This window comes from Ranitomeya variabilis, chromosome 4, assembly GCF_051348905.1.
Source record: "Ranitomeya variabilis isolate aRanVar5 chromosome 4, aRanVar5.hap1, whole genome shotgun sequence".
NCBI classification, from domain to species: Eukaryota; Metazoa; Chordata; class Amphibia; order Anura; family Dendrobatidae; genus Ranitomeya; species Ranitomeya variabilis.
In genome coordinates, this window is record NC_135235.1 from 376,479,763 (window position 1) to 376,507,181 (window position 27,419).

A 27,419-nucleotide genomic window follows, 5' to 3' on the forward strand; every position below is an offset into this window, starting at 1 on the left:
ACCTCAGTGACCAGCAGTTCCGCTCGAAGCCACCAGAGGGAGTCCAAGAGCAGAACTAACCAAAGTAACATTCATGACCACAGGAGGGAGTCCGAGAACGGAATTCACAACAGTACCCTCCCCCCTTGAGGAGGGGTCACCGAACCCTCACCAGGGCCCCCAGGCCGATCAGAACGAGCCAAATGAAAGGCACGAACTAAATCGGCAGCATGGACATCGGAGGCAACAACCTAGGAATTATCCTCCTGACCATAGCCCTTCCACTTAACCAGGTACTGAAGCTTCCGTCTCGAAATACGAGAATCCAAAATTTTTTCCACCACATACTCCAACTCCCCCTCAACCAACACCGGAGCAGGAGGATCAACGGAGGGAACCATAGGCGCCACGTACCTCCGCAACAACGACCTATGGAACACATTATGGATGGCAAAAGAAGCTGGAAGGACCAAACGAAATGACACAGGGTTGAGAATTTCAGAAATCTTATAAGGACCAATGAAACGAGGCTTAAACTTAGGAGAAGAAACCCTCATAGGAACATAACGAGAAGACAACCAAACCAATACCCCAACACGAAGTCGGGGACCAACACAATGACGGCGGTTAGCGAAACGTTGAGCCTTCTCCTGGGACAACGTCAGATTGTCCACTACGTGAGTCCAAATCTGCTGCAACCTGTCCACCACAGAATCCACACCAGGACAGTCAGAAGGCTCAACCTGCCCCGAAGAAAAACGAGGATGAAAACCAGAATTGCAAAAAAAAGGCGAAACCAAAGTAGCCGAACTAGCCCGATTATTAAGGGCGAACTCAGCCAATGGCAAGAAGGTCACCCAATCATCCTGATCAGCAGAAACAAAGCATCTCAGATAGGTTTCCAAAGTCTGGTTGGTTCGTTCGGTTTGGCCATTTGTCTGAGGATGGAAGGCCGAAGAAAAAGACAATTCAATGCCCATCTTAGCACAAAAGGACCGCCAAAACCTAGAGACAAACTGGGAACCTCTGTCCGACACAATGTTCTCCGGAATGCCATGCAAACTAACCACATGTTTAAAAAATAATGGCACCAAATCAGAGGAGGAAGGTAATTTAGGCAAAGGTACCAAATGAACCATCTTAGAAAAGCGATCACAAACCACCCAGATGACAGACATCCTCTGAGAGACAGGAAGATCTGAAATAAAATCCATGGAAACATGCGTCCAAGGCCTTTTCAGGACTGGCAAGGGTAAAATCAACCCACTGGCATGAGAACAGCAGGTCTTAGCCCGAGCACAAGTCCCACAGGACTGCACAAAGGAACGCACATCCCGTGACAAGGAAGGCCACCAGAAGGACCTAGCCACCAAATCTCTGGTACCAAAAATCCCAGGATGACCAGCCAACACCGAGCAATCAACCTCAGAAATAACTCTGTTAGTCCATCTATCAGGGACAAACAGTTTCTCCGCTGGACAACGGTCAGGTCTATCGGCCTGAAACTCCTGCAGCACCCGCCGCAAATCAGGGGAGATGGCAGACAGAATTACCCCCTCTTTGAGAATACCAGCCGGCTCAGGGACTCCCGGAGAATCAGGCACAAAACTCCTAGAAAGGTCATCCGCCTTCACATTCTTAGAACCTGGAAGGTATGAGACCACAAAATCGAAACGGGAGAAAAATAGCGACCATCGAGCCTATCTAGGATTCAACCACTTGGCAGACTCGAGATAAGTCAGATTTTTATGATCTGTCAAGACCACCACGCGGTGCTTGGCTCCCTCAAGCCAATGTCGCCACTCCTCGAATGCCCACTTCATAGCTAGCAGCTCCTGATTGCCAACATCATAATTACGCTCAGCAGGCGAAAACTTTCTAGAAAAGAAAGCACATGGCTTCATCACAGAGCCATCAGAACTTCTTTGAGACAAAACAGCCCCTGCTCCAATCTCAGAAGCATCAACCTCGACCTGAAAAGGGAGTGAAACATCTGGCTGACGCAACACAGGGGCCGAAGAAAAACGACGTTTCAGCTCCTGAAAAGCCTCAACGGCCGCAGAGGACCAATTCACCACATCAGCACCTTTCTTTGTCAAATCAGTCAAAGGTTTAACCACACTAGAAAAATTAGCGATGAAGCGACGGTAAAAATTAGCAAAGCCCAGGAATTTTTGAAGGCTCTTCACAGATGTAGGTTGAGTCCAATCATAAATGGCCTGAACTTTAACAGGATCCATCTCGATAGTAGAAGGGGAAAAAATGAAGCCCAAAAAGGAAACCTTCTGAACTCCGAAGAGACATTTAGACTTCTTCATCCGAGCAAACAAATCAGACAGCAGAGGCAAAGGGTACTGAAATTTGACCGTGATTTTATTGAGAAGGCGGTAATCTATACAGGGTCTCAGAGAACCATCCTTCTTGGCCACAAAAAAGAACCCTGCTCCCAACGGTGATGAAGACGGGCGAATATGCCCTTTCTCCAAGGACTCCTCTATATAACTCCGCATAGCGGCGTGCTCTGGCACAGATAAATTGAAAAGTCGGCCCTTAGGAAACTTACTACCAGGAATCAAATTTATAGCACAATCACAAGCCCTATGAGGGGGTAGGACACTGGATTTGGGCTCATCAAATACATCCTGGTAATCAGACAGAAACTCAGGGACTTCAGAAGGAGTGGAAGAAGAAATTGACACCAACGGAACATTGCCATGTACCCCTTGACAACCCCAACTAGACACAGACATTGACTTCCAATCCAACACTGGATTATGAACCTGTAGCCATGGCAAACCCAACACGACCACATCATGCAAATTATGCAACACCAAAAAGCGAATATCTTCCTGATGTGCAGGAGCCATGCACATGGTCAACTGAGCCCAGTACTGAGGTTTATTCTTGGCCAACGGCGTGGCATCAATTCCCCTTAATGGAATAGGATACTGCAAAGGCTCCAAGAAAAAACCACAGCGCCTGGCAAACTCCAAGTCCATCAAATTCAGGGCAGCGCCTGAATCCACAAATGCCATAACCATGTAGGACGACAAAGAGCAAATCAGAGTAATAGACAGAAGAAATTTAGGCTGTACAGTACCAATGGTGACAGACCTAGCGAACCGCATAGTGCGCTTAGGACACTCAGAGATAGCTGTTGTGAACTATACCTTTTGGCTCCCTCTTGTGGTCACTAGTGATTTGGCACTTGGATTGTCTTTTACCAGGTTCGTACTCACCTGCTTCGTTAGTCCATGGGTGTTGCTATTTAAACTTCCTGGAATCTCAGTCCAGTGCCTGGCATCGTTGTAATCAGTTCACTTCTGTTTGCTCCTGTCTTCAGGTCCTGGTTCTTTGCAAGATAAGCTAAGTCCTGCTTTCGTACTTTTGATCATTTGCATTGTTCTTATTTCTTGTCCAGCTTGTACAAAATGTGATTCCTGATATCGCTGGAAGCTCTAGGGGGCTGATATTCTCCCCCCACACCGTCAGTCGGTTTGGGGGTTCTTGGATATTCAGCGTGGATATTTTGCAGGGTTTTTGCTGACCATATAAGTCTTCTTACTATATTCTGCTATTAGTCAGTGGGCCTCTCTTTGCTAAATCTAGTTCATTCTTACGTTTGTCTTTTCTTCTTACGTCACTGTTATTATTTGTTGGGGGCTTGTATTACTTTGGGGTCTTTTCTCTGGAGGCAAGAGAGGTCTTATTTTCCCTGATAGGGTTAGTTAGTTCTCCGGCTGGCGCGAGACGTCTCGGATCAACGTAGGCACGTTCCCCGGCTGCTGTTAGTGTTTGCGCTAGGATCAGGTATATGGTCAGCCTAGTTACCACTTCCCTAAGAGCGAGTATTTATGTTTTGCAGACTTGCGGTAATCTCTGAGGTCCCCTGCCATTGGGACCATAACAGTATGCCAGGCCTATAAATAGTTAATGCATTGCTGAAGTGGGATTAAAAGAAAAGAAGTTCTGAGGTTTTTTTTGTTTTTTTTTTCCCCCTTTATCTTTAAGTGGCTTGAAACTTTGCTGCAGACATGAATGTTCAGACCTTGATTACTAGTGTGGATCAGCTTGCTGCATGTGTGCAGGGCATTCAGGATTTTGTTGTTAGCAGTCCTATGTCAGAGCCTAAGATACCTATTCCTGAGCTGTTCTCTGGAGATCGATTTAAATTTAGGAATTTTAGGAATAATTGTAAATTGTTTCTATCTTTGAAACCTCGTTCGTCTGGAGATTCAGCTCAGCAAGTAAAAATTGTTATCTCCTTCTTGCGTGGCGACCCTCAGGATTGGGCTTTCTCGTTAGCGCCAGGAGATCCGGCATTGGCGGATGTTGATGCGTTTTTTCTGGCGCTCGGATTGCTTTATGAGGAGCCTAATCTTGAAATTCAGGCAGAAAAAGCTCTACTGGCCATCTCTCAGGGCCAGGATGAAGCTGAGGTGTACTGCCAAAAATTTCGGAAGTGGTCCGTGCTTACTCAATGGAATGAATGTGCTCTGGCCGCAAATTTCAGAAATGGCCTTTCTGAAGCCATTAAGAATGTGATGGTGGGTTTTACAATTCCTACAAGTCTGAATGATTCTATGGCGCTGGCTATTCAGATTGATCGGCGTTTGCGGGAGCGCAAATCCGCTAAACCTTTGGCGGTGTTGTCTGAACAGACACCTGTCTCAATGCAATGTGATAGAATCCTGACTAGAACCGAACGACAAAATCATAGACGTCAGAATGGGCTGTGTTTTTACTGTGGTGATTCTACACATGTTATATCAGCATGCTCTAAACGCCTAACCAAGGTTGTCAGTCCTGTCACCATTGGTAATTTGCAGCCTAAATTTATTTTGTCTGTGACTTTAATTTGTTCATTGTCTTCCTACCCTGTTATGGCATTTGTGGATTCAGGTGCTGCCCTGAGTCTTATGGACTTGTCGTTTGCCAAACGCTGCGGTTTTGTCCTGGAGCCTTTAAAAGTTCCGATTCCTCTCAGAGGAATTGATGCTACGCCACTGGCGGAAAATAAACCGCAGTATTGGACACAAGTGACCATGTGCATGACTCCTGAACATCGGGAGGTGATTTGTTTTCTTGTTCGGCATAAAATGAATGATTTGGTCGTTTTAGGTCTGCCATGGTTACAGACCCATAATCCTGTTTTGGATTGGAAGGCTATGTCTGTGTCAAGTTGGGGTTGTCAGGGAATTCATTGCGATTCTCTGCCGGTGTCTATTGCTACTTCTATTCCTTCAGAAGTTCCTGAGTATTTGTGTGACTATCAGGATGTATTCAGTGAGTCCAGGTCCAGTGCTCTTCCTCCTCATAGGGACTGTGACTGCGCTATAGATTTGATTCCTGGCAGTAAATTTCCTAAGGGACGATTATTTAATTTGTCTGTACCCGAGCATGCCGCGATGCGTTCTTATGTCAAGGAATCTTTGGAGAAGGGGCATATTCGTCCATCCTCTTCCCCTCTCGGTGCGGGATTCTTTTTTGTGGCCAAGAAAGACGGGTCTTTGAGACCTTGTATAGACTATCGGCTTCTGAATAAAATCACTGTTAAGTTTCAGTATCCTTTGCCACTATTGTCAGACTTGTTTGCTCGGATTAAGGGTGCCAAGTGGTTCACCAAGATAGATCTTCGTGGGGCGTACAACCTTGTGCGCATTAGGCAGGGAGATGAATGGAAAACTGCATTCAATATGCCCGAGGGTCATTTTGAATACTTGGTGATGCCCTTTGGGCTCTCTAATGCCCCTTCAGTGTTTCAGTCCTTTATGCATGATATCTTCCGGAAGTATCTGGATAAATTTTTGATTGTGTATCTGGATGATATTCTAGTTTTCTCGGATGATTGGGATTCTCATGTAAAGCAGGTCAGGATGGTGTTTCAGGTTTTGCGTGATAACGCTTTGTTTGTGAAGGGCTCAAAGTGTCTCTTTGGAGTGCAGAAGGTTTCCTTTTTGGGTTTTATTTTCTCCCCTTCTGCTGTGGAGATGGACCCAGTCAAGGTCCGAGCTATTCATGATTGGACTCAGCCCACTTCTGTTAAGAGTCTTCAGAAGTTCTTGGGGTTTGCTAATTTCTACCGTCGCTTTATCGCTAATTTTTCTAGCGTTGTTAAACCTTTGACGGATATGACCAAGAAAGGTTCTGATGTGGATAATTGGGCTCCTGCAGCCGTGGAGGCCTTCCAGGAGCTGAAGCGCCGGTTTACTTCGGCGCCTGTTTTGTGCCAGCCTGATGTCTCACTTCCCTTTCAGGTTGAAGTGGATGCTTCTGAGATTGGTGCTGGGGCTGTTTTGTCGCAGAGAGGCTCTGGTTGCTCTGTGATGAGACCATGTGCTTTTTTCTCTAGGAAGTTTTCGCCTGCTGAGCGGAACTATGATGTTGGTAATCGGGAGTTGTTGGCTATGAAGTGGGCATTTGAGGAGTGGCGTCATTGGCTCGAGGGTGCTAAGCATCGTGTGGTGGTCTTGACTGATCACAAAAATCTGATGTATCTCGAGTCTGCTAAGCGCCTGAATCCTAGACAGGCTCGTTGGTCATTGTTTTTCTCTCGTTTTGACTTTGTGGTTTCGTACCTGCCTGGTTCCAAGAATGTTAAGGCTGATGCTCTTTCTAGGAGCTTTGTGCCTGACTCTCCTGGAGTCTCGGAGCCGGCTGGTATTCTTAAAGAGGGAGTAATCGTGTCGGCCATATCTCCTGATTTGCGACGTGTGTTGCAGAGATTTCAGGCTGGTAGACCTGACTCTTGTCCACCCGACAGACTGTTTGTTCCTGATAAATGGACCAGCAAAGTCATTTCCGAGGTTCATTCCTCAGTGTTGGCAGGGCATCCGGGAATTTTTGGTACCCGAGATTTGGTGGCTAGGTCCTTTTGGTGGCCTTCCTTGTCACGGGATGTGCGGTCATTTGTGCAGTCCTGTGGGACTTGTGCTCGGGCTAAGCCTTGTTGTTCTCATGCTAGCGGGTTGCTTCTGCCCTTGCCCGTCCCGAAGAGGCCTTGGACACACATTTCCATGGATTTCATTTCTGATCTTCCGGTGTCTCAAGGAATGTCTGTCATTTGGGTGGTGTGTGATCGTTTTTCCAAGATGGTCCATTTAGTACCCTTGCCTAAGTTGCCTTCCTCTTCCGATCTGGTTCCTTTGTTTTTTCAGAATGTGGTTCGGTTACACGGCATTCCGGAGAATATCGTGTCCGACAGAGGATCCCAGTTTGTGTCCAGATTCTGGCGATCTATTTGTGCTAAAATGGGCATTGATTTGTCGTTTTCATCTGCCTTCCATCCTCAGACTAATGGTCAAACGGAGCAAACTAATCAGACACTGGAGGCTTATTTGAGATGTTTTGTTTCTGCGGACCAGGATGATTGGGTGACCTTCTTGCCATTGGCGGAGTTTGCCCTTAATAATCGGGCTAGTTCCGCTACTTTGGTTTCGCCATTCTTCTGCAACTCTGGTTTTCATCCTCGTTTCTCCTCGGGTCATGTTGAGTCTTCTGACTGTCCTGGGGTGGATTCCGTGGTGGATAGGTTGCAGCGGATTTGGAATCATGTGGTGGACAACTTGAAGTTGTCACAGGAGAAGGCTCAGCGTTTTGCCAACCGCCGCCGCGGTGTGGGCCCCCGACTTCGTGTTGGGGATTTGGTTTGGTTGTCTTCTCGGTATGTCCCTCTGAAGGTTTCCTCTCCTAAGTTTAAGCCTCGCTTTATTGGTCCTCTTATAAAATTTTGGAAGTTCTTAACCCGGTTTCTTTTCGTTTGGATCTTCCGGTGTCGTTTGCCATTCACAACGTGTTCCATAGGTCTTTGTTGCGGCGGTACGTTGTGCCTGTGGTTCCTGCTGTTGAGCCTCCTGCTCCAGTGTTGGTTGAGGGTGAGTTGGAGTACGTAGTGGAGAAGATCTTGGATTCTCGTCTCTCTAGACGGAGGCTTCAGTATTTGGTCAAATGGAAGGGCTATGGTCAGGAGGATAATTCCTGGGTGGCCGCCTCTGATGTTCATGCGGCCGATTTGGTTCGTGCCTTCCACGCTGCTCATCCTGGTCGCCCTGGTGGTCTTGGTGAGGGTTCGGTGACCCCTCCTTAAATGGGGGGTACTGCTGTGAACTATACCTTTTGGCTCCCTCTTGTGGTCACTAGTGATTTGGCTCTTGGATTGTCTTTTACCAGGTTGGTACTCACCTGCTTCGTTAGTCCATGGGTGTTGCTATTTAAACTTCCTGGAATCTCAGTCCAGTGCCTGGCATCGTTGTAATCAGTTCACTTCTGTTTGCTCCTGTCTTCAGGTCCTGGTTCTTTGCAAGATAAGCTAAGTCCTGCTTTCGTACTTTTGATCATTTGCATTGTTCTTATTTTTTGTCCAGCTTGTACAAAATGTGATTCCTGATATCGCTGGAAGCTCTAGGGGGCTGATATTCTCCCCCCACACCGTCGGTTGGTTTGGGGGTTCTTGGATATTCAGCGTGGATATTTTGCAGGGTTTTTTGCTGACCATATAAGTCTTCTTACTATATTCTGCTATTAGTCAGTGGGCCTCTCTTTGCTAAATCTAGTTCATTCTTACGTTTGTCTTTTCTTCTTACCTCAACGTTATTATTTGTTGGGGGCTTGTATTACTTTGGGGTCTTCTCTCTGGAGGCAAGAGAGGTCTTATTTTCCCTGATAGGGTTAGTTAGTTCTCCGGCTGGCGCGAGACGTCTAGGATCAACGTAGGCACGTTCCCCGGCTGCTGTTAGTGTTTGCGCTAGGATCAGGTATATGGTCAGCCTAGTTACCACTTCCCTAAGAGCGAGTATTTATGTTTTGCAGACTTGCGGTAATCTCTGAGGTCCCCTGCCATTGGGACCATAACAGATAGCATGAGTGGAGTCACCACAGTAAAAACACAGCCCATTCTGACGTCTGTGTACTTGCCGTTCAGTTCTGGTCAAAGTTCTATCACATTGCATAAGCTCAGGCCTCTGCTCAGAGGACACCACCAAATGGTGCACAACCTTGCGCTCGCGCAAACGCCGATCAATTTGAATGGCCAAGGACATTGATTCATTCAGACCAGCAGGCGTGGGGAACCCCACCATAACATCCTTAAGGGCTTCAGAAAGACCCTTTCTAAAAATTGCTGCCAGGGCACACTCATTCCATTGAGTAAGCACAGACCATTTTCTGAACTTCTGACAATATACCTCCGCTTCATCCTGACCCTGACACAAAGCCAGCAAGATTTTCTCTGCCTGATCCACTGAACTCGGTTCGTCATAAAGCAATCCAAGTGCCAGAAAAAACGCATCTACATTAAGCAATGCAGGATCTCCTGGCGCAAGGGAGAATGCCCAGTCTTGAGGGTCACCACGCAACAAAAAAATAATAATTTTTACTTGCTGAATGGGGTCACCAGAGGAACGGGGTTTCAAAGCAAGAAACAGTCTACAATTATTTTTGAAATTCAGAAACTTAGATCTATCCCCAGAAAACAAATCAGGAATTGGAATTCTAGGCTCTAACATCGGATTCTGAACTACATAATCTTGAATGCTCTGAACCCTTGCAGCGAGCTGATCCACACAAGAGGACAGACCTTGAATATCCATATCTACACCTGAGTCCTGAACCACCCAGAGGTTAAGGGGAAAAGAGAGACAAAACACACTGCAAAGAAAAAAAAATGGTTTCAGAACTTCTCTTATCCCTCTTTTGAGAGGCATTAACACTTTGTGGGCCAGCTGTACTGTTATGGACCTGGTGGTTAGGAGCACCCGGAATGACCCGATGAGCAAACTAGTAATCGGGACAAGCTCTGGGGAGTGGGAACTCTGCTGACCGCAAACCCTACTCCTATCACAAACACTAGAAATAGCCGTGGAGTGTACCTAACTCTCCCTAGACGCCTCTTCACAGCCTAAGAGCTAACTACCCCTAAAGATAGAAATAGAAGCCTTACCTTGCCTCAGAGAAATTCCCCAAAGGTAAAGGCAGCCCCCCACATATATTGACTGTGAGTTAAGAGGAAAGTCACAAACACAGGAATGAAACAGGTTTTAGCAAAGGAGGCCAGACTTCACTAAATAGTCAGAGGATAGAAAACTGAGCTTTGCGGTCAGCACAAAAAAACTACAAAAACCACGCAGAGTATGCAAAAAGGCCCCCACACCGACTCACGGTGTGGAGGTGCAACTCTGCACCCCCAGAGCTACCAGCTAGCCAGGGAATATCATGATAGCAAGCTGGACTAGAAAATAGCAGTACTAAGAAATATATTCAGGAAGCAGTAACAACAAAATGAACTAGCAAGGACTTAGCTTCTGCTGGAGTAGACAGGTCCTCAGAGAAGTCCAAGAGAGATCTGAACCAATACTAAGACATTGACAGCTGGCATGAAGTAACGATCTGAGTGGAGTTAAATAGGAAGCCAGCATAGCAATAAATGAAGGCAGCTGATAATGCCAACCTCAGTGACCAGCAGTTCCGCTCGAAGCCACCAGGGGGAGTCCTAGAGCAGAACTAACCAAAGTAACATTCATGACCACAGGAGGGAGTCCGAGAACGGAATTTACAACAATCAATGTTAACTTGGAGATAATCTTGTACCATCCTCTCTAGACGTTGGCTGTGCGTCAGACTTCTTGTCTCCTGTGGCCTTGCAAAGGATGGTCTAAAAAATCTTGAAATGATTGGAAAAAATTGCTGTTACCACCAGATACGATGTTACTGTTACGGTTAGAGTGATGACTCGATAGTCCCACGGTTGGCAAGTTAGAACTCAGGGATTGACTACGTGCACCACTGGTGTTTTGTGGAAAAGCAGATGTTAGATTCTGTAACAGTCTCTGTTATGATCCCTAGTGGCTGAGGATCACAAATAGATCAGCAAGTGATTAAACTAAGGACGAGCTCTAGGGAGATGGTAACTGGACTGATCGCAAATCTGAACCTATCCAAAACAACTAGAGGTAGCCGGTGAACGTGCCTAAAAAATTCCTAGACGTTTCGAGCCAGCCTGAGGAACTAGCTACCCTTAAAGAGAAAGAAAGACCTCGCTTGCCTCCAGAGAAATAATCCCCAAAGATATAGAAGCCCCCAACAAATATTAACGGTGAAGTAAGAAGAAGGCACATACATAGGGATGAAATCAGATTCAGCAAAAGAGGCCCACTAGTACTAGAAAGCAGAAAATAGAACAGGGGTCTATGCGATCAATAAAAAACCCTTACAAAATATCCATTCTGAGATTTCAAGAACCCACACACCAACTAACGGTGTGTGGGGAGAAACTCAGCCCACTAGAGCAACCAGCAAGCGAGGGAATTACATTTTAGCAAGCTGGAACAGAAAACATGATAAACACTGCTGATCAAAAAATGAGCAAACAAAACTTAGCTTATCCTGGATGGACTGGGAGCAAGGTAGTCAGAAGGAATCTGAGTAGCACTGATTACATCGACAGCCGGCAACAAGTGAAAGTAAAACAGAGCTATATAGGAACCTCCCAGAGGATAACGAACCAGCTGATAGCCAGAGACCAGCAGGATAACAGGCAAAACCACCAGGGGGAGCCCAAAGCAAAAGTCACACCATACCACCAGTGACCACAAGAGGGAGCCTGAACACAGAGTTCACAACAAGTCTCTGCTGATACTCCTGCATGTGTGAATCCCTTTCTATGGCAGGAATTATTTCACCAAATTTGCTTTTGTACCGGGGATCTAAGAGTGTGGCAACCCAGTAGTCGGCATTACTTCGGATTCTGACAATCCGAGGGTCATCTTGCAGGTAGTGCAGCAAGAAGGCACTCATGTGTCTTGCGCATCCAGGAGGACCAAGTCCTTGTTGTCTTGGTGGTGGCGAGGTGAGAATCATGCTTCCTTCTTCTGCCCTCTCCCCCAACCTCGCACAACAGAAATTCGATCAAGGTCTCCCTCATCTGATGAGTCTTCCATGCCCAGCGCCAGTTCGTCCTCCACTTCTTCCTCGCCTCCTGCACCTTCCTCAACAGTTTGGCTGCTACCATACGCCCTCGGTAATCCCTCTCCCCCAGCCTCCAATGCCAGCCGCCTTGGTGCTGCCAACCTTCTTGACCTTGGAGATATGATCCCTTCCGCATATGACGACTCCTGTTCCTCCTCCTCCTCCTCCTCTTGTTCCACCACCTGACTCCGGACACTGTGTAAGGTGTGCTCCAGCATGTACACCGTGTTCCAAATTATTATGCAGATTGGATTTAAGTGTAATAAAGATTTAATTGCTTTGTTTTTCAAATAAACTCATGGATAGTATTGTGTCTCAGGGCTCAATGGATCACTGAAATCAATCTTAAACACATGTGATAATTAGTTTTCCAGGTGATTCTATTTAAAGGAAAACTACTTAAAAATGATGTTCCACATTATTAAGCAGGCCATAGTTTTTAAGTAACATGGGAAAGAAAAAGGATCTCTCTGCTGCCGAAAAGCATCAAATAGTGCAATGCCTTGGTCAAGGGATGAAAACATTAAATATTTCCCAAAAACTTAAGCATGATCATCGTACTGTTAAGAGATTTGTGGCTGATTCTTAGCAGAAGGTTTCTGCCAGGCAAGTTCATCGGATTAAGAGAGCAGATGCTAAAAAGCCGTTACAAATCAGCAAACAGATATTTGAAGCTGCTGGTGCCTCTGGAGTCCCTCGAATCTCAAGGTGTAGGATCCTTCAAAGGCTTGCTGTGGTTCATAAACCTACTATTCAGCCACCCTTAAGCCGTGTTCACAAGCAGAAACGGTTGCAGTGGGCCCAGACATACTTGAAGACTAATTTTTAAACAGTCTTGTTTACTGATGAGTGTCCAGCAACCCTGGATGGTCCAGATGGATGGAGTAGTGGATGGTTGGTGAATGGCCACCGTGTCCCAACAAGGCTCCGACGTCAGCAAGGAGGTGGAGGAGTCATGTTTTGGGCCGGAATCATGGGGAAACAGCTGGTAGAGCCCTTTAAGGTTCCTGAAGGTGTGAACATGACTTCTGCAAAGTATATAGAGTTTCTGACTGACAACTTTCTTCCATGGTATAAAAAGCAGAAATGTGCCTTCAGGAGCGAAATCATATTCATGCATGACAATGCACCATCTCATGCTGCAAAGAATACCTCTGAGTCATTGGCTGCTATGGGCATAAAAGGACATAAACTCATGGTGTGGCCATCATCTTCCCCGAACTTCAACCCTATAGAGAACCTTTGGAGTATCATCAAGCAAAAGATCTATGAGGGTGGGAAGCAGTTCACATCAAAACAGCAGCTCTGGGAGGCTATTCTGACATCATGCAAAGAAATACAAGCAGAAACTCAATGGATGCAGGAATTGTGAAGGTGATATCAAAGAATGGTTCCTATGGTAACATGTAACTTGGCCGGTTAAGATGTTTTGGAGTTAAATAACTTTTTTGTTCAGTGAATGTGACCTCCTAATGCTGCAAATTCAACAAATGAGCATTTTCATTTCTTTAAAACATATCAAATGTTTAGAAATTCTACTGTGCCTAATAATTTGGAACAGTGCATTTTGAGTTTTTTTTCATTTTGGAGATTATACTGTTATCATTGGGAGGTTTCTTCAATAAAATTCGATGTATACTCTAACGGGTGATGACTTTTATTAGACTGACTGTCATTTGCACCGACCATTTAGGAAAATCCGAGAAAAATATCATTTGCATAATAATTTGGAACATAGTGTAAATCACCAGAATGGTCATGTTGATAATGGCATCGTCAGCACTAAACATCTTCATTGCTATTTCAAAACTGTGCAGAAGGGTGCATAGGTCCCTGATCTGAGACCACTCCTGTAGCGTGATTTGCCCCACCTCTTGATCTCGTTGGCCCAGGCTATACGTCATAACGTATTGCACCATGGCTCGTCAGTGCTGCCACAGACGCTGCAACATGTGCAGAGTTGAATTCCACCATGTGGGCACATCGCATTTCAGCCGGTGAACTGGCAGGCCCAACGACTTCTGTAGAGATGCAAGTCATCGAGCTGCGGGAAGCGAACGGCGGAAGTGAGCACACAGCGACCGTGCCCTCTGCAGAAGCTCATCTAGTCCGGGATAGTGGGATAAAAATTGCTGGACAACCAGGTTCAAAACGTGAGCCATACAAGGCACGTGTGTGACATTGCCCCGGCGAAGGGCCACACCCAGGTTTGCAGTATTGTCGCACACAGCCTTCCCTGGCTGCAGATTGAGTGGAGACAACCATTGATGGAACTCGGTCTCCAGAGCTGACCACAACTCCTCAGCTTTGTGACTCACATTTCTGAGACATTTAAGTGTAAACACTGCCTGATGCCATTGAGCCCTGGTGACAGCATAGTGAGGAGGTGTGCAGGATTCCTTCTGCGCAGTTACAACGCGGGTGGCATTACCAGACAGGCTTTGGGTGCAGGTGGGGAACCGAGAGGAGGTTGAGGAGGCAGAAGCAGTGGATGAAATTCTATATGCAGAGGGTCGACGAGCAACTCGTGGGGACGGCAAGGCTTGGACAGCAGCCCCTTCTCCTGTGTTACCCAGTGCCCAGTCACCGACATGTAACGCCCCTGTCCATGTCTACTCTGTTATGACCTGGTGGTTAAGGAGCAACATGGGAGGAGCTCTGAGGAGATGGTATCTTTACTGACCTCAGTTCCTGAACCCAACACAACACTAGAAGAAGCCGTGGAATGTTCCTGTCACTCCCTAGACATCTCGTCACAGCCGGAGAACTAACTACCCCTAAAGATGGAAACAGGAAAGCTATCTTGCCTCAGAGAAAATTCACAAAGGACAGACAGCCCCCCACAAATATGAACTGTGAGTGGAGAGGGAAATGACATACACAGAATGAAAACAGGATTTAGCAAAGGAGGCCACTTCTAACTAGATAGACAGAATAGGAAAGGATACTGTGCGGTCAGTAATAAAAGCTAGAAAAAGCCATCACAGAGTTTACAAAAAATCTCCACACCTGACTAACGGTGTGGAGGGCAAATCTGCTTCCCCAGAGCTTCCAGCTTAACTGAATATTGAATACTGACAAGCTGGACTAGAGCAAACATAAAATGAGCTGAATGATTAAGTCCACAGCAAGAGGACAACAAATGAACAAGCAAGGACTTATCTTTGCTGAACAGGACCGACTATCAAGGAAATCCAAGGAGAGATCTGAATCCAACCAAGAAACATTGACAGCTGGCACTGGCTGAAGATCAGAGCCAGGCTAAATAGCAGAGCAGGAGAGACGATCAGTGGAAGCAGCTGCTAAGCTAAATCCAAGGATCAGCAGTTCCACTTAAAACCACCAGAGGGAGCCCAAGGACAGAATTCACAAAAGTGCCATTTACAACCACCGGAGGGAGCCCAAGAACGGAATTCACAACACTACTCGTTCAACTGTCTGTGGTGAAATGCACCTTGTCACACACAGAGTTTCTCAAGGAAACGGTGATGTTGTGTGCGACATGCTGGTGTAGCGCAGGCACAGCTTTCTTTGAGAAGTAGTGGCGACTGGGCATCTGGTACTGGGACACTGCGACGGACATAAGGTCTCGAAAATCCTCTTTGTCCACCAGGTGGAAAGGCAGCATTTCTGTAGCCAACAGCTTGCAGATGGAGAAATTCAACCTCTTAGCTTTGTCATGGCTAGGAGGAAATGGTCTTTTACTTGTCCACATCTGAGGGACTGAGGGCTGGCTGCCGTGCTTAGACGGAGTTGAGTAGGGTGTCCCTGGCAAACTGCTGGTCTGTGAGGAAGGTGCAGGCGGAGATGTTATATTGCCTTGAACAAAATGTGGTGTCGATGTCGGAGAGCGCTCAACACCAGCAGGTGTTTCCACTTGCAAATGTCCTGACGACCTGCCAATCACACTGGCTTTTGCAGGTAAAAAGGTGGAAGGTCTGCATCCAAAACCAAGTGCGACTGCTGTCCCCACAGTCACAGAGGATGAAGAGGACGCGGATGCACTTGATGGGGCAGACGGTGGTTGACCCGGCCCACTAGGCCGCATTGTAGCACAGTGAGCTTCCCACTGCAACTTATGCCTCATATCCATGTGACGGTTCATGCATGAAGTACTCAAGATAGTGATTTTTTGGCCTCTACTGAGATTTTGTTGACAACATGAGTTGGGTCATCCTTTGCGATGTCAAAAAATGCCCAGGCTATGCAAGGCTTAGAGCCCGTGTGACCTGAAGAGCCACCACGACTTCTGGTCTGAGGCACAGTTGGGGTTGAGGATGCAGTTGATGACGTGCTTCCAGTACTCCGTCTCTGTCCAGGAAGGCGCACCGTTACCTCGTTGTCAGACTCGTCACTAGCATCCTCCTCCACCTCCTCTGCTGACCTCATGGACTGGCGGACTGGGGGTTGACAGTAAGTGGGGTCTACAACCTCATCATCATCATCCTGTGTGTTCTCACACCCGTCGTCCTCAGAGCCAACCTCTTCCTGCCCCGACCGAAAAGTCAAGTTTTCGTACCAATCAGGTATCTCAGTCTCATAATCATCTTCCTCATTGTCTCCACCAACAGGAGTTACAGTTTGGGAATGAGGGTCTACATTATGCTCAGAACCTTCTTTATCTGGGCCTGGATCTGACTCACAAAGATTCTGGGCATCAGTGCAGATAATTTCCTCATCTGGATTCACAGAAGCTCTGGAGCAGACCTCTGATTCCCAGGCTATAGTATGCGTAAACAGCTCTACAGACTCAACCATGTGTGTTACCCCATGCTCAGACGGGCAGCTGGAGACTTGGGAGCTGTGAGGAAGCAAGTGCGATTGGGGTGACAACTCTGAGGACTGGAGTAGTTGTGATGTTGAAGTTGACATGGAGGAGAGCCCACTTGAATAAGCACATGATATCCGTTCAAGCACCTGCTGTTTTTGTGCCTCATCTGGAATTTTTGCCATGCTTGTAGCGATGGTTGTAAGAAAGGGATCATATCAGATTGTCCACGAAAAGAAGTAGACATCTTACTTTGGCTGGAAGATGGTCTTTCTTCTGCAGATGTTACTGTTGCTTTACCACCTACCCCACGGACACAACCTTTTTTTCCCTTTCCAACACGCCTATTCCCCATTCCACCAGCAGCAGGCCTTTTGCCACTAATTTTAGTACTTAACTAATTGGCAACTCTGTATCTGTAGTTGTTGGGACAACAACCGATGGATGAAAACCGAGCAGAACTGAGTGGCCAAACTGTGGTACTAGGCCCAAAACTATTAACTGGATTAGATGCAGTAAAAATTGAGATACACAGGCGGTATAGTTTGTTTCACAGGCGGGCTACTCTGCTGACGTGTAGACACTGCTCCTAGGCCCAAAACTGTTAACTGGATTAGATGCAGTAAAAATTGAGTTACACAGGCGGCATAGTTTGTTTCACAGGCGGGCTACTCTGCTGACGTGCAAACACTGCTACTAAGCCCCAAACCCCAAAACTATTAACTGGATTAGATGCAGTAAAAATTGAGATACACAGGCGGTATAGTTTGTTTCACAGGCGGGCTACTCTGCTGACGTGCAGACACTGCTCCTAGGCCCAAAACTGTTAACTGGATTAGATGCAGTAAAAATTGAGATACACAGACGGGCTACTCTGCTGATGTGCAAACACTGCTACTAAGCCCAAAACCCCAAAACTATTAACTGGATTAGATGCAGTAAAAATTGAGATACACAGGCGGTATAGTTTGTTTCACAGGCGGGCTACTCTGCTGACGTGCAGACACTGCTCCTAGGCCCAAAACTGTTAACTGGATTAGATGCAGTAAAAATTGAGATACACAGGTGGTATAGTTTGTTTCACAGGCGGGCTACTCTGCTGACGTGCAGACACGGCTACTAAGCCCAAAACCCCAAAACGATTTCCTGGGTTAGATGCAGTAAAAATTGAGATACACAGGCGGTGTAGCTAGCTTCACAGGCGGGCTACTCAGATGACTATCAGACAGTGCTACTAGCCCAAAAGGATTGGCTGAGCTAGATTACACCAAATGCTGTGACTAACACTTGCACAGCACTGGCTCAGACCTGCCTGGCAAACAGTGCTATGAACTGCTGTAACCTACCCTGAAAAGGGCTGATATTACAACTAGTCCCAACTCCCGACTCCCTAAACCTATCTCTCAGAAAATTCGCTGGCAAAAAAAGACTCTTTGACTGTATAGCGCCCACAGCAGCAGCGGTGAGGAAATGGTGGCGACGGGGCAAATGGCTGGTTCTTAAAGGGCAAGGACATGTGACATACACAGCCAATGACACATGCCCTTGCTTGTGTGCATCACATGCACATTGCTGTGTGTGTGCGCACTGCTGATAGGCTGAGAGACTGCACCGCCCCTCTGTAAATGCGGGAAAGAAAAAAAAATGTAGATCGGCGTTATTTCAGCACAGATCTATCCCCGCCCACTATACACTGAAACAGTCCATTAACAATGATAAACAGTTTTAATGTGCAAATCAAGCTGGGCTTTTGGTGAACGAACAGTTATCCAACAGAGACTCGAACAGCCGAATTTTAAGCAAATTGTTCGGGTTCGTCGAACGACTCGAACACCGCCCAAAACAGCTCAAATTTGAAATTGGCGAACAGTTCGACTCGAACACCTCTCATCTCTAGTTTTTAGCTGTCAGATTGCACCATGTGCATACAAAGGTGTGGTCTGCCTTTCCTTGAGCTGGACATTACATTGATGTGGTTTCCTATGGCTGTATGTCCACTAGTTGCGCTCATTCCTTCTCAGCCCTTATCCACATGCATGTCAACTGACAAACGGTAAGGTTTTAATATTATAGCTAAGACCGTCCCAATTACGGTCACCTTGAAGTGGAGGGGATGGCTTTGGCATTTTTTTTTTTTTTATCAAAAAACATTTTTACTAAGTACCGTATATTATTTCCATGCACTATGCTGTTTATTTACTGCAGGGTATGTATTTAACCATTATGTTTCTGTCTTTGTTTTTTTTCTGTTCAGTGGCCGGTGTGAATGTGCAGTTACATGCTGCATGCACACCAGTTTATATCCCAGTTCATACCTTCAGGTTTATTGCATGTTAAATAAAACAGTTTTATTAAATATGTACATGAGTGGGCTTCTGTGCACCCCTGGAGTGACCAAGGGCTCAATGCACTATTCTGCCTTCTCAGTTTCCATCCTTCGCCCCTGCCCTAATAGTGATTAATAGCTCTCTTTGAAGCGTTGCCTGATCTAAATCCTTACCCCTGTACATACTGACAATGCAAGGCCAAGAGCACACAGTGTCAGTATGTACAGGAGTGTTTGCATGCCTCCCCTGTGTGTAGTGGCTGTTCGCTGCACACATGATCACAAAGCAGAAGGCGCCCGATGCCAGAGGCTAAAGACAGATGTTATCCTTGGTGGGATTTGTATTGAGGACCCCAGCGCTACAGGGCTACAGTGCTAACCACTGAGCCACCATGCCGCCTTGAAAATAAATAAACTGCACAGATAACTGCAGGGTGTGGAAGGGAGATCAGAATGTAGAATAAAAGGTAATGTGAAACCCCTTTAAACACTAATTGATGTGTATATTTTACATAAACTACAATAAAGTGTATAATTTATTAGTCATTCTTTCATCCTTTCACAATGCTTGCCCTGCGGTGCATAGCAATCAGTCTGACTCAAGTGGCTGAACTTGCAAGAATACTGGCTACTGTGCCGACCGTAGTAAGAAGGAAAGCAGCTCTACAAGGGACACACCATGCCATTCCCCACATCAGCTAGCAAATGTTTAAATAAGGATATTAAACATGTTGAATAGTGATGAGCGAATTTACTCGAAAGGGTACGTGTCCACCTTCAGGATGGCCGGCGGTTTGGACGGAGCGTCAAACTCGCTCTGCCCTAAGCTCCGCCCCCTTCTGTGACAAGATTATGCCGGATGTGGTCATTGCACACATCCAACATCATCGCACCCCACACATAGGGCCCTGTGTTTTACCTTGAGCCGGCGCAGCGTCGCCGCAAGGTAAACGGACATGCTGCGATCTTAAAAGACGCGCAGCATGTCCGGAATCGCAGGGCCGCCGGGTGCGTGTTACCACTCATAGTGGAGACCGGATTTGATAAAATCCCCTCCACTATGCTGTAACATCTGGACGCTGCATGTTTGACGCTGCGGCTCTGCACAGCGTCAAACACGCAGCGTTTCCTGAACGTAGAAACATACCCTTACTCGAGATTTCCCGAGCACGCTCGAATGTCCTCCGAGTATTTTTTAGTGCTCGGAGATTTAGTTTTCATCACCGCAGCTGAATGATTTACATCTGTTAGCTAGCTTGATTACATGTGGGGGTTGCCTGGTTGCTAGGGAACCCCCACATGTACTTAAGCTGGCTAACAGATGTAAATCATTCAGCTGAGGTGAGGGAAAACTAAATCTCCGAGCACTAAAAAACACTCGAAGACACCCGAGCGTGCTCGGGAAATCTCGAGTAACGAGTATATTCGCTCATCACTAATGGTGAACTTTCATTAATTAGGAATACATAATATTAATCATGACAATTACCTTGCAAGCATCCACCTTCCACTCAGGGTCTCCAGCACAAAACATGTTGTTGTTGATCAGCTTCCCATAGTAATCAGGTAATTGGCAAATGTCTTGTGATATGAGCTGAACTGATGTGGACTTCAGATTTTCAGAAAATCCACTGCTCTCTGCAGAAAAGAAGTATATTGTCAACCTATTGCCAATGTCCATAGGATGAGTCTGTTCACATTGCTCTCCAGAGCTTCTGTGTAATAACTGTAGTTGGGATTTGATCTTGCATCAATATTCTACTGTATTCTTGATTTAGTTTTGGCTAGTTTATGATTAAAATAAATGACTTATTCCTTCCAAAGACCATACTGAGGACTAGGGGGCACTTATGACGGGTGGAAGAAAGGCGATTCGGGCAGCTAAATACTTTATTTTACTGCTGGTTTACAGTTAAAACAGAATTATTAAGTTCACTAACCAAAAGTTTCTTTTCCAAACCCAGCAATCTCACAATGTGTCCCATCTTTCAGTTTCAGGTCAGCCAATGGCAAGCAAACAGTTTGCACATAGTCAGTCATAGAAGCACATTGTCCCGACTCTGAACGAATCTTCAGCAATGCTGAAAAAGAAAAGATTTTTAATATCAATGTTGAAATTAAATGCATTTGCATAGTGTTAGGGCTTGTGCACACGCTGCGGATTCCATTGAGGAATTTTCCGCAGCGGATTTGATAATTCCGCAGTGCAAAACCGCTGCGGTTTTTACTGCGGATTTATCGCGGTTTCTATTGCGGTTTCCTCTGCGGGTTTTCACCTGCAGATTTCTATTGGAGCTGGTGTAAACCCGCAGCGGAATCCGCACAAAGAATTGACATGCTGCGGAATTTAAACCGCTGCGTTTCCGCGCGGTTTTCTACGCAGCATGTGCACTGCGGATTTCATTTCCCATAGGTTTACATTGTACTGTAAACTCATGGGAAACCGCTGCGGACCCGCAGCTGTGGAAACACTGCGGTTCCGCAGCAAAATCCGCAGGGTGTGCACATACCCTTAGGCCATGTTCACATTTTGCGGGTTTTACCGCGGACCCGCAGCGTTTCTGCAGCTGCGGGTCCGCAGCAGTTTCCATTGCGTCTACATTAACATGTAAACCCTATGGAAGCCGCAATCCGCAGTGCACATGCTGCAGGAAAACCACGCAGAAACGCAGCGGTTTACAACCCGCAGCATGTCACTTCTTTGTGCAGAATCGCTGCAATTCTGCACCCATAGGAATGCATTGATCCGCTAACTTCCCGCATGGGGCTGTGCCCACGATGCGGGAAGTAAGCGGATAATGTGCAGATGGTACCCGGGGTGGAGGAGAGGAGACTCTCCTCCAGGCCCTGTGAACCATATTAGTGTAAAAAATAAAGAATAAAAATAAAAAATAATGATATACTCACCTCTCAGCGCTGCACGCGGCCGTCCGGTCGCTGGGTTGCTGTGCGAGCAGGACCTGCGGTGACGTCGCAGTCACATGACCGTGATGACGCCGCGGTCACATGACCGTGACATCACGAAGGTCCTTCTCGCACAGCATCTTTGGAAACGGAGCGCCGCGTGCAGCGCCGAGGAGATCGGGACATCAGAGGGGGTGAGTATATCCATTTTTTTTTATTTTTAACATTACTATTGATGGTGCATATTGCTGCATATGCAGCATCAATAGTAAAACCAAACCCCGCAGCGGAAACCGCAAGACAAAACGTGATAAATCTGCAGGGATAACCGCAGCAGTTTTGCCCTGCAGATTTATCAAATCCGCTGCGGGAGAACCTGCAGGGACCTGAACCTACATGTGCACATAGCCTTATAGTAAGGCTAAGTTCACACTGGGTGTTTTTGCAGCGTTTTTTAATGCTAATTTTCAGGTGCGTTTTTCAGTACCAGCAATTTCTGAGATTTCCAGAATCTCATGCACACAACTTGTTATTTTTGTCATCCATATTTTGTGCTTTGCATGTTTTTTTTTTACATAGAGCATGTCACTTCTTTCAGTGTTGTGTTTTTTTTCAATTCAGTGGCTGAAAAAAAAAAATGTCTCCTTGAACTCGAGCGTGAGAAAATATTCTGAAAAGTTCTGACGCTCGAGTTCATATGAGTTCATCCAGCAGGGGGCGCATCACCGCTACTCGAGGTAACTACAGTACATTCCCCTGCATTCCATTCATTCACCAAGTTTTACAGTCAGGAGCACAGCTGCATTAGCAGAGCTCCTGGGTGTAAAATGATTTAACCCCTTCAGATGGATTTACAGCGTGGGACAAGACAGTAACGACAGAAGGTATGGAATATTGTTGTTTGTTTTTTTAACTTTATTTCAGGTGACAAGGGTCTTCAGGTGGACTAAGAGTATAATAATATATTAAAACACCATGTGTCTTTAATTAAATTACTTTTTAATAATATGTGTGTGTTTTATTAACCATTTCGTACTATTGTATTAATAATGGATAGGTGTCATAATTGACGCCTCTCCATTATTAACCTGGCTTAATGTCACCTTACAATAGCAAGGTGACATTAACCCTTCATTACCCCATATCCCACAGCTACACGGGAGTGGGAAGAGAGAGGCTAAGTGCCAGAATAGGCGCATCTTACAGATGTGCCTTTTCTGGGGTGGCTGGGGGCAGATGTTTTTAGCCAGGGGGGTCCTATAACCATGGTCCCTCTCTAGGCTATTAATATCTGCCCTCAGTCATTGGCTTTCCCACTCTGGCGGAGAAAATTGCGCGGGAGCCCATGCCAATTTTTTCCGGGATTTAACCCTTTAATTTAATAGCTAGAGACCCCAAATTTTACACAGAGATACTTGTTACATTATTAACCCCTTAGTGACAGAGCCAATTTGGTACTTAATGACCGAGCCAATTTTTACAATTCTGACCAGTGTCACTTTATGAGGTTATAACTCTGGAACGCTTTATCGGATCCCGCTGATTCTGAGATTGTTTTTTCGTGACATATTGTACTTCAAGTTAGTGGTAACATTTCTTCGATATTACTTGCGATTATTTATGAAAAAAATGGAAATATGGCGAAAATTTTTAAAATTTTGCAATTTTCAAACTTTGTATTTTTATGCCCTTAAATCAGAGAGATATGTCACAAAAAATAGTTAATAAATAACATTTCTCACATGTCTACTTTACATCAGCACAATTTTGGAAACAATTTTTTTTTTTGTTAGGGAGTTATAAGGGTTAAAAGTTGACCAGCAATTTCTCATTTTTACAACACCATGTTTTTTTTAGGGACCACATCACCTTTGAAGTGATTTTGAGGGGTCTATATGATAGAAAATAACCAAGTGTGACACCATTCTAAAAACTGCACCCCTCAAGCTGCTCAAAACCACATTCAAGAAGTTTATTAACCCTTTACGTACTTCACAGGAACTAAAACAATGTGGAAGAAAAAAATTAACATTTTACTTTTTTTTGCAAACATTTTACTTCAGAACCATTTTTTTTAATTTTCACAGGTGTAAAAACAGAAATTTAACCACAAATTTTGTTGTGCAATTTTTCCTGAGTACGCCGATACCCCATATGTGGAGGTAAACCACTGTTTGGGTGCACCGCAGAGCTTGGAAGTGAAGGAGCACCGTTTGACTGTTTCAATGCAGAATTGGCTGGAATTGAGATCGGACGCCATGTCGCGTTTGGAGAGCCCCTAATGTGCCTAAACAGTGGAAACCCCCCACAAGTGACACCATTTTGGAAACTAGACCCCCCAAGGAACTTATCTAGATGTGTGGTGAGCACTTTGAACCCCCAAGTGCTTCACAGAAGTTTATAACGTAGAGCCGTGAAAATAAAAAATCGCATTTGTTTTCACAAAAATGATTTTTTCGCCCACAAATTCTTATTTTCACAAGGGTAACAGGAGAAATTAGACCACAAAAGTTGTTGTGCAATTTCTCCTGAGTACGTCGATACCCCATATGTGGAGGTAAACCACTGTTTGGGCGCACCGCAGAGCTTGGAAGTGAAGGAGCACCGTTTGACTTTTTCAATGCAGAATTGGCTGGAATTGAGATCGGATGCCATGTCGCGTTTGGAGAGTCCCTGATGTGCCTAAACAGTGGAAACCCCCCACAAGTGATACCATTTTGGAAACTAGACCCCCCAAGGAACTTATCTAGATGTGTGGTGAGCACTTTGAACCCCCAAGTGCTTCACAGAAGTTTATAACGTAGAGCCGTGAAAATAAAAAATCTCATTTTTTCTACAAAAATGATCTTTTTGCCCCAAAATTTTTATTTTCACAAGGGTAACAGGAGAAATTAGACCACAAAAGTTGTTGTGCAATTTCTCCTGAGTACGTCGATACCCCATATGTGGAGGTAAACCACTGTTTGGGCGCACCGCAGAGCTTGGAAGTGAAGGAGCACCGTTTGACTTTTTCAATGCAGAATTGGCTGGAATTGAGATCGGATGCCATGTCGCGTTTGGAGAGTCCCTGATGTGCCTAAACAGTGGAAACCCCCCACAAGTGATACCATTTTGGAAACTAGACCCCCCAAGGAACTTATCTAGATGTGTGGTGAGCACTTTGAACCCCCAAGTGCTTCACAGAAGTTTATAACGTAGAGCCGTGAAAATAAAAAATCTCATTTTTTCTACAAAAATGAACTTTTTGCCCCCAAATTTTTATTTTCACAAGGGTAACAGGAGAAATTAGACCACAAAAGTTGTTGTGCAATTTCTCCTGAGTACGTCGATACCCCATATATGGGGGTAAACCACTGTTTGGGCGCACCGCAGAGCTTGGAAGAGAAGGAGTGTCGTTTTACTTTTTCAATGTAGAATTGGCTGGAATTGAGATCGGACGCCATGTCACGTTTGGAGAGCCGCTGATGTGCCTAAACAGTAGAGACCCCCCACATATGACACCATTTTGGAAACTAGACCCCTTAAGGAACTTATCTAGATGTGTGGTGAGCACTTTAAACCCCCAGGTGCTTCACAGAAGTTTATAACGTAGAGCCGTGAAAATAAAAAAATCGCATTTTTTCTACAAAAATGATCTTTTTGCCTCCAAATTTTTATTTTACCAAGGGTAACAGGAGAAAATGGACCCCAGAAGCTGTTGTACAATTTGTCTTGAGTACGCCGACACCCCATATGTGGGGGTAAACCACTGTTTGGGCGCATGGCTGAGCTCGGAAGCAAAGGAGCGCCATTTGACTTTTCAATGCAAAATTGACTGGAATTGAGATCGGACGCCATGTCGCGTTTGGAGAGCCCCTGATGTGCCTAAACAGCAGAAACCCCCCAAAAGTGACCCCATTTTGGAAACTAGACCCCCCATGGAACTTATCTAGATGTTTAGTGAGAACTTTGAATGCCCAAGTGCATCACAGAAGTTTATAATGCAGAGTCGTGAAAATAAAAAATATATATTTTTTAACAATAAAGATTTTTTAGCCCCCAAGTTTTTATTTTCACAAGGGTAACAAGAGAAATTGGACCCCAAAAGTTGTTGTCCAATTTGTCCTGAGTATGCTGGTACCCCATATGTGGGGGTAAACCACTGTTTGGGCGCATGGTAGAGCTCGGAAGGGAAGGAGTGCCATTTTGGAATGCAGACTTTGATAGAATTGTCTGCGGGCGTTATGTTGCCTTTGCAGACCCCTAATGTAACAAAACAGTAGAAACCCCCAACAAGTGACCCCATTTTGGAAAATAGACCCCCCAAGGAACTTATCTAGATATGTGGTGAGAACTTTGAATGCCCAAGTGCTTCACAGAAGTTTATAATGCAGAGTAGTGAAAATAAAAAATATTTTTTTTCCCACAAAAAAGATTTTTTTAGCCCCCAAATTTTTATTTTCACAAGGGTAACAAGAGAAATTGGACCCCAAAAGTTGTTGTCCAATTTGTCCTGAGTATGCTGGTACCCCATATGTGGGGGTAAACCACTGTTTGGGCGCACGGCAGAGCTCGGAAGGGAAGGAGCGCCATTTTGCAATGCAGACTTTGATAGAATTGTCTGCGGGCGTTATGTTGCGTTTGCAGACCCCTAATGTACCTAAACAGTAGAAACCCCCACAAGTGACCAAATTTTGGAAACTAGACCCCCTAAGGAACTTATCTAGATATGTGGTGAGAACTTTGAAAGCTCAAGTGCTTCACAGAAATTTATAATGCAGAGTAGTGAAAATAAAAAAATATATTTTTTTCCAACAAAAAAGATTTTTAGCCCCCAAGTTTTTATTTTCACAAGGGTAACAGGAGAAATTGGACCCCAAAAGTTGTCCAATTTATCCCGAGTACGCTGATGCCCCATATGTGGGGGTAAACCACTGTTTGGGCGCACGGCAGAGCTCAGAAGGGAGGGAGTACCATTTGACTTTTTTAGCGCAAAATTGGCTGTCGTGTTTGGAGACCCCCTGATGTACCTAAACAGTGGAAACCCCCCAATTCTAACTCCAACCCTAACCCCAACACAGCCCTAACCCTAATCTCAACCCGATCCATAATCCTAATCACAACCCTAACGATAATCACAACCCTAACCCCAAAACAGCCCTAATCTCAACCCTAACCATAACCCTAATCAAAACCCTAAATCCAACACACCCCTAACCCTAATCCCAACCCTAACCCTAATCCCAACCCTAATCCCAAACGTAACACTAATCCCAACCCTAATCCAAACCCTAACCCTAATCCCAACTCTAACCCTAACTTTAGCCCCAACCCTAACTTTAGCCCCAACCCTAACCATAACTTTAGCCCCCGTCGTCACAAAAAAAGTTCAATGTAACCTTTTTTTTGTACGTCGCGTCCGCCATTTCCGCGGATGCGTGGCCGTAACTCTGCCCCCTCCTCCCCAGGACATAGACTGGGCAGCGGATGCGTTGAAAAACT

The 27,419-nt window shown here is 45.5% G+C and overlaps 1 protein-coding gene across 2 annotated transcripts in view; it reads right to left on the reverse strand.

The window, feature by feature from the left end:
• The window catches only part of PLAU (plasminogen activator, urokinase), a 246,380-nt gene that overhangs the window by 198,480 nt on the left and 20,481 nt on the right, over positions 1–27,419 (reverse strand). For both annotated transcript variants that reach the window (XM_077250776.1, XM_077250777.1), the window contains exons 9-10: positions 20,975–21,115; positions 20,524–20,672 (exon numbers count right to left, since the gene is read on the reverse strand). In XM_077250776.1, the coding sequence (XP_077106891.1) occupies positions 20,524–20,672; positions 20,975–21,115 (290 nt within the window). The remainder of the gene's footprint in view (positions 1–20,523; positions 20,673–20,974; positions 21,116–27,419) is intronic.